Here is an 8,343-nt window from a genome sequence, read left to right as displayed (position 1 = left end):
TGTGCTAGGTAGCAGAGGCTTAGGATCAGAGTTGGCCTACCTTCTAGATGGCCTACCTTCCTAGGTGAACAAGCCCCGTCTGCCCCTCTACAGCACATGCTGTAGAGTCCTTTTGGACTGTTGGGACCTACTATAGGTCTCGTCCACTCAATTTGCCAGAACCTGTCTTTGCATGCGATGGAAATCCTTAACTCACCAAGGGTCTGAGACCCATCAGTTACTCTCACCTGATTTAGCTGACCAGTCAAAGCTGTTCCTGGGGTGTGGTGTGTCACATGCTGACAGCTCCTAGGAGCCACAGGTGAAAGCGGAGTGCAAAGTGGGGACCAAAGGTGGACAAACTACCCCAGAGAAAGGTCATGACTCTTACACTACAGTAACACATCTTGAATGCTCAGGACAATGGAAACCTAAATACTTTGCACACCACTGCCTGATTACTCCTGGGTAGACCTATTAAAAGATCAGTGGAACTGCTTGAGAAAGAATCAATTAAAATAACTGTCCTCTGGAAAGCCTTATTTACTACTACTAACCGTGCATTATCTACATGAAAATCTGTTATCATTTTAAGAACTTTTCCAACTTGTGTTTCCATAGATCAGCAAAATATTGTTTAAAGGCCATACTTGAAAATGTAGGCTAAATGTGAACAGCTTCTGAAATAATAGCACAGCATGATTAAAAAACCTGAATGTCATAATACAGGTAGATCCTGTGGTTCAGGTTTGAACAGCAACAATTCTGTAGTGCAGCAACTGCACCTCACCTTTGGGAACTAGATTGGCAACATCCTTTGTCTGAATCACACAACCCGTATAAAAAACCTTTAATGACAAGAATTAATGTTTGAGACTACACACAGCTAAGTCGGAAAAGGAAGTACAATATAAAATTTTATTTTAAGGGGGGAAAGAATATGCAGGTTTCCCAAATATTTATAATAATTTATTGCTTCAAATTAACCTGTTGTACAGTTAGTGAATCCCAGACACTGTGCAAGGCTACCAGCAGGCAATTATAGCGTAAGCCACTTCTCTGCAGAAGATATGCAATGAAGCTGAATCGAGGCACATAAAAGCTTTTCTGTGAAGGAGAAAAGTACACTTGAGATGCCTCAGTGGAGCATGCGGCTTTACTGGCAGCAGACATATCATTAATCTGTGTCAGAATGGACTGCACAAATAATAATTTCTATGTAAACACTTCATTTTGCTGTCCTTTACATATTAATATCTCGTGTAGTCTTCACCTGCAGTACCTGTCTAGTCTAGGAAGCTGAACAAAAGCAACAAACATAATGCATTGACACTCTATGGATTTAAGGGAACAAAGAACCAAAAATCAGTTTAATCTTAGCAGAAGAACAAATCCCAAACCAAGCAGTAAGACACAGTTGGTATTCACTGCACATAACACAGAAATAGATGTAGCACTGAGGATAGACTTCACTGGACAGTGTACTTAAGGTAGCCAGGGAAGCAGCTCCTGGAAAAGGCCAAGCTGTTTTGCAGCAGATCAAATTACGCACTAAATTTATCCTAGTGTTTCATTCATCTTAGGAACTTACCAAGCACGTAGTGAAATCAAAACAGCATAGAAAGGCTTTTCCTTAACTTTTATTTCCTCAACTATGGTGACTTTCTGCCAAAAACTATAAATCACTGAATGATTACAGTCACAAAAAACTAAAAAATAATAAATAGCTGTTATGGGATGTTGAGATAACTTCCCCATTCAGATCCTCTGAACCAATTGCTCCTATCACAAGCCTTTGTTTACCTGCTGCTGAACTCTCAAATTCATCTTTATCACCTTCATAAAAGATTAGGCTTTTAAAAATAATGTTAAGACAATAACATTACAACCTGCAAGGGCCCAGGATTTTTCAGTATCACAGCAATGAGGATACAACAAAGCTACAGAGGAGCACCAGTGGGAACATAATAGGGAATTAAAAATACTGCAATGGAAGTGTCTGCATTACTCAAAAGCTGGAGTATTCATGAAGACTTAATCACTTCCAACACAATAGTGACTCCAAAGTGTAGACCAGGTGCTCAATATAAAACACCCACCCACTTTGAAATCTGATTTTTAAAGAAGTTGCTCCTTTAACTTTTTGGTACAAGTGCAGATGCTACTTCCCCCTCCCTTCAGAAAAATCATTGTCACTTTTCATTCTACTCATAATCAAAGTGACTATACACAGTGCAAATATTATGCTCATTTATATTTACATGCTTCTCAAAAAACAAAACAAAAAATACACATTTTCCAGTTCTGATCATATTGTTATTAGACTAGTTCCCTTGGAACTTTTATATCAGTGTGATACCCACTCCCAAATACAAAGGATAAGGTTCCATGGCCAATGCCTATTTATATACAACATTAGCAGTAAGGAAATCTAGGTACAGCCTCTCTGGAAGTGCCTGCCTCCAAATGACTGATAAAAGTGGATCTCAATGTAATGCTGATGAAACCATCATATAATTTTCCCCAACTATAATCAGAATACAGAATCCAACACAAAATGCATTTTTGCCTTGCTTGACTTGACAATTTGACTTGGGTCTTCCTTGGAACGAGAACTGCTACAAAAACTGGAGTGTGATGGCATCTCGTTGCTATTTAGCTTTCATTCTTCCTCATGCTGAAGTGCTCTGAGGCTAACCTGATGCCAAGTATATAAAATAATAGTTAGATGTCAGTTTCCCCTACTATGCCAGCATTGGCAGATTACATGGCGAGTCATCTGGTAAAGCGACGTGGGGCTCGAGTTGTTTGTAAGCAACATGCCTCAGAAGATTCCTCCAACTTCTCCAATGCCTCCAATTCTCTTCGCTCTCCTTCCAGGTAAGCACCATGGCTTCTGCAGTCCACATGACAATCATTTCAGGTGTCTGCTGCACTCACTTCTTTGGAACAGAAATAATGCACAACTATTGCATTAGGATAGCGGGCGAAGGCACTATAGGAAGAGAAAAGGTCGGTGCATCAAGTTATCTGGTGATCTTAATAATTTTAAAATAATATTAAAAATGCCACATGGTTTAGTTATTGTTATGGTTCTTGGGATTGCTTGTGTGTAAATTGCCTTTACTCGTGGCTGTCTTGCATGGTTGAACCCTTTCTGACAGAGGAGCCTCTATCTCGTGGCTGCCTCAGTCGCTGGCAGAATCCGTCAGTGGGCGTTTCTTAAACCTTTTCGAACATAAAAGCTGCTTGACGCCCAGTCTCCTCCCCCGTTGCCTGCGCGAAAGTTTTTTGCGCACTGTGGGCGTGGCCAACGGGGCACTTGTCCCCTCTCCGCTTGTCTCAAGCGAAGAGTCCTGGAGCCAAGTCTCCGCTTCCTCTATCTCTTCCCCTTCTCCACTGGTGTTGCGCTGATTTCCTTCCCCAGCGTATGGGCTATCCCTCCTCCTACTGGGACCCTCTCCACCATCGTCCGGGAGCCCTCTCACCTCCTCCCGCTCCGATGGCAGTTCCCTGACAGTTATCTTTAGAAGGACACAGAACAGGCTCCTCTTTACAAAAATCGATACTTTTTGAAAGGTCACATCTCAACCAGCCTTTCTCTCTGCAGTTCTTAGTGTTTCCTTTCTGTTCCTGTAGCAGCGTGTGCATGTTTCCTTCCCTTATCTAGTGTTTGGCAAGACTTAAAAGATATTTTCAAAAATTCCAAAAACCAAAGACATGTAGTAGTTTCCATGATGCATTTTTGTGCATCCTTTTTGGAGAACAGTATCACAAATGTTGAGTAAGCATGAATTCCAAAGGATAGCTATGTCAGTTCACTTATTTGATTCAGAAAAGTTCACACTAAGAGGCAAGCCAAGTGAATTCCACCACCATGCCCCCCCCCCTCCTGATACCCACTTATCAGGGAAGAATTCTCATTGAATCTAGCGGTTCTTTCTTCTGAATAAACATGCTTAGGGGTGCATTGTCAGAGAATTAACTGTACACTCTAAGAATGCCTTGGCAGGCATCCTAGCCCACTGCTGATCTTCCACAAAAATTGTGTAAAAAATCAGACTGAGTAGCAATTTCCACATACCTATTTCCAATCTTCTTTTTACACACACTGCAAAGTTTTTCCTCTGTGATTATACATTTCACTTGCTGGTGTAAAATCCGTTCCTCCTGTACCTATGGCAAAATAAGAACAAATAGAATAGAACATTCCCGCACACCCTGAAGAAATATGAAAACTACCTTCATAACAGTTAAACTAATTATTGTTGCTGTTTTTTGGTATTGCAATTTACCAATTTCTCTACCAAACAACCCCCTCACATACAACAGCCCAACATTTGCTTTAAACATTCCCTTTGATAAATATGGAGAAGTAACATGAACAACATACTCTCAGGAATTCAGCATGGAGAAGGTTTTTTAGTACTTGACTGAATCTTTTCTTCTGGGCATTTTCTTCAAGGACTTTTTCCAGGAAGATTCGAATCTCGCTAATTTGAGTATTTGCTGGGAGGAGGTTTATTGCCTACAGATACAACCAAGGGGAAATTAATATGTTAGGATTCTTCCAAAATACAGTTCCAGTGTTCCAACTTTTCATGGTTGTATGGGCGGGGGGAGGAATATATCTTGCAAAATTTGCTATAAATAAATTCACAAGTTACGTGTACGTTAGCTCTTTAAAAAAACAAATTCTCTGGATACAGCTTAATTTTCTTTGCAAAGGAAGTGGCCCTTCAAGCAGCTTGTGGAAGAAAAAGGGGTATTCAAACACAAAAACTAGTTTATTTTAATGCAATATGCAATAGAGGTTTCTTGCATCATATCTACTCAATTCCACAATGCGGTGTGCTTCATTAAAAAATAATAATCCTTACTTTGGTAGTGTCCAACTTGCTGTGATGAAGTTCCAAAACCTGCAATGCAGCCTGGAGATTGGCTTGAGGCTCCAATAGTTTCATCTTGATTGGTCCCAAGCAGTGAACACTAGGTGGTGAGAGGTACATCCGGAGAAGAGACAAGTAAACCTGTTTGACACAAAGCAAACCACTGTATTTAAAATCCACTCCAAAATGTCTGGGACTAAGTATGCCACTACACGACAGAGACAGTGCCATCTTATAACAAAACTCTTATCTTGACCAAGAAGTATTTACAGCTTTATTTAAGCTCTTGCTCAAATGGTATGAACAAGAGTCCACAGCGCTCCTGGGAAAAGTGTTTCCCATTTATTTCAGAAGTTAAAGCTGATCTTTATCTGCGAAAGAAATGCACTAATTAGTATATTGCAACACCCTTAGGTATTTATGCCTGCAATGGAAGGTATAGTGCAATGCATACGAGTAGAAACAATCCTACTGTACAAAGGTAAAATTAAGTAGCAGACATAAATGTGTGAGCGTGCAAACACACCTATTTCCTTGTAAAAACGTAAGAACCTGCCCATCAGGTCCAGCATCCTGTTCTTACAGTGTCCAACCAGATCCGTGGGAGACCCACAAGCAGAAATTGAGCACAAGAGTGCTCTCCCCTCCTGTTCAGCTGGTGCTCGGAAGCATTACATTCATACCTCATGTTACAGACGCTTCAGGTTACGTGTTTTCAGGTTGCGGACCGCAGGAAACCCGGAAATACCGGAATAGGTTACTTCCAGGTTTCGCCTCTCACGCATGCGCAGAAGAGCTAAATCGTGCTTTGCGCATGCGCAGAAGCGCCAAATCGCGACTGCACCTGCGCAGACCTGCGCTTCAGGATGCGAACGCTGCAGGTTGCGTACATGCCTCTGTCACGGATTACGTCCGCAACCCGAGATTCCACTGTAGTACCTCCGACCGTGGAGCCAGAGCACAGCCATTGTGGCTAGTAGCCCTGCTCCACCCTCCATTTAATCCTCTGTTAGCTACATAGCCTCCTGCTGCCCAAGCCACCACTCCTTTTCCCACCTCACACACAACTGTGATTAATGGGTAGAAAGGGGGCCTTTTGGGTGAGGCTGGCCAACTGAAACCGCACAAGCTCAGTCACGCCTGTGCAGTAACTGCCTGAAACAAGTTTTGTAGCAATATAATGCTAGGAAGCCAAGGTAGCTGGAGCTCCTCCACCAGGGGAGAAATGATGGCCTTGGCAATGAGCCCCACTCACTGCTGCAGGATGTAGAGTATCACTTTCCTGTATTGCTAGAATATTGCTTTCCTGTGTATTCCCTTCCTGTGGTGCCCTCTCTGAGGAGCAAAGTTGCTTCAAATACAACAATATATTTTCCAAAGCAATTTGCTTGGAAATAAGAGATTACTTGATTTGCACACACACACTGAGAAACACCCGAGTATTTAAATGACTTGAATACTTATAAAACTTCAAGTCTTGCAAGCTCATTTGTTTTGGGCATAAAATCTTTTACTCACTCCAATTACCTGACATGAAATTTGTTGATGCTGCAAACTATGTAACAGAAACAGGATAATTAAAGGAAGCGCGTTTTGTAAACTCCAAGATAACAGAAAATAAGCTACTCACATCTTTGCTGCCATCTTTGCTTTTGTCGTAGTGTTTGTGACAGTAACTGAAACACAACAGCATATACAGGAAACTCAGAGTGGCCTTGAAGTCCAGCTTATTTTAAAATTTACATATTTTGTCTTATTACCCTACAATTATCAGTGAGTACTGTGCTGCAACCTTCCACCAATAGTTTGACTTTACCCCCAAAGGCAAACTCTTCCACTGTCTCCAGAGGCAGATGGATGCCTATCAACTAGAAAGGCATTTAAACTGATTTCTTAGTTTGCAAATTAAAATGTTTAAAAGGTCTGATCATATGTAAGAAAGAAAAATACTTTCCAGGATTAAAACATTTTTCTATGCCATATTTATGCATACATATTTGCACAATGAATCATATGTCTATGCAACAAAACAAACAAACCAGGGTCGCTTGGTAAGTGCACCTGCTAATTTCTTATGTTCTTAAGACTGTTAATGAACTGGCTACTAGGACCCCTTTGCTAATTACAATTAAGACACACAAGGCTCTCTTCCCCACCATTCATTTGTTCAAATTAGGCGCATTTCCTTTCCAATAGGCTGTGATGTGTGTGTGGTGCCTGCAACAGTTCCTCTAGTTTGCAGATGTGCCACAAAGGCTGTCGACCCCTGATGCAGAGGGGAACAAATTAAGGTGGGAAATGACTACATACACCACCCACTTAAACAGGTAAGAACGTACTAAGTTGGTTTGCTTCTTTAAAAACTAACCAAGTGTTGCTGTTAAGCAAAAACTTACTTTTCAGCCATTTTTGTATCCTTCAGGATGTGGACATATATGAAGAGAGCTTGCTCATGATTTCCCATCCGTCCCAGCAGCAGAGCACGTTCTTCTAGGAGGCCTGCAGGCAGGAGTAGAACAAAAGTAGCTATTATTGCCTTCAACAGCAACACAATTCTGCAAAGTTGGCTATGGGAATTTGTCATGAAAACGAGTAAGAGGACAAGAGCAAACTAAGTAGCAGAGGAAGATCATCTTTTGTTACAATACCTGGACAGAAGGAAGAGGAAGAGCTCAGTTTATTCTAGAAATCAGCAGCATCACACTGTTGGTTGTTGTTGTTTTTATTCCTCTGTACACCACTTTTCAGTTACCCATAGCTTTTCAACCAAACAGTGAGCATTTTAAACATTGTTCTTCACACAAAACAGTCAATTGTCCTCTATCAACAGTATCAGATGTATTTATAATGGGCCATTATGCAGCATCTCTTCCACCATAGGCCAACACAGACATGCTGCCCTAGGCTCCTTTGGGAGGATGGAGCGGGTGCCAATATAAAATTTAATAATAATAAGGGGAAATCCCTTTAGATTACTGAGACATGGATAACTGCTACATTCTCTTTTCCAGCACTTAAAATATCTTTATTTTTTTTAAAAAAGGACTAAAGAAAAATACGATTCCACTGCAATAACTATAGCTAATTGCCCCCAGCAATGAAGGAGATCAATATGGCTGCACCATCTCTTACCATCAAAGGGGAAGTCACTGATGAGCTGCTCAGCATTGTAGCAACTGGAAGTCTCAAGGAAGAAAAGAAGTTTTTGCCGATACTCTCCGAGTTCCCCCTCCTCTTCTCCAGCTGCCACCGGTGGTTTATCTGAAACAGATGGTTAGCATCAGCAAATGTGAAGCCATAAAATGAAGTTATCTGAAGTCCCACTCCCATTAGACAGGAGACCCACTGAAACAAAGATGCTTCTGAACATCTCATGCAAAGTAAAATTTAATAATGTTCCTAATAGTGCACAACTGAGATACATTACCTAACAGTAGCTGCTTACAGTCTGCAATCTACAGAATCACCCTTGTGT

The 8,343-nt window shown here is 41.2% G+C and overlaps 1 protein-coding gene across 3 annotated transcripts in view; it reads right to left on the bottom strand.

Moving 5' to 3' along the window:
• Positions 1–873: 873 nt before the first annotated feature.
• VPS39 (VPS39 subunit of HOPS complex) overlaps positions 874–8,343 on the bottom strand; it is a 28,605-nt gene continuing 21,135 nt past the window's right edge. For 2 of the 3 annotated variants that reach the window (XM_083449853.1, XM_083449852.1), the window contains 7 exons: positions 8,001–8,129; positions 7,265–7,367; positions 6,499–6,544; positions 4,860–5,009; positions 4,373–4,507; positions 4,064–4,155; positions 874–2,974 (listed from right to left, as the gene is read on the bottom strand). In XM_083449853.1, coding sequence (XP_083305979.1) covers positions 2,899–2,974; positions 4,064–4,155; positions 4,373–4,507; positions 4,860–5,009; positions 6,499–6,544; positions 7,265–7,367; positions 8,001–8,129 — 731 coding nt within the window. In that variant the 3' untranslated portion in view covers positions 874–2,898. Of the gene's footprint in view, positions 2,975–4,063; positions 4,156–4,372; positions 4,508–4,859; positions 6,123–6,198; positions 6,545–7,264; positions 7,368–8,000; positions 8,130–8,343 lie in introns of all 3 variants that reach the window. The other variant, XR_014513671.1, reaches the window with a different exon arrangement.

Source organism: Podarcis tiliguerta, assembly GCF_965153285.1.
Source record: "Podarcis tiliguerta genome assembly, chromosome: 1".
Lineage (NCBI taxonomy): Eukaryota > Metazoa > Chordata > Lepidosauria > Squamata > Lacertidae > Podarcis > Podarcis tiliguerta.
This window is presented reverse-complemented; position numbering and strand designations above follow the sequence as displayed.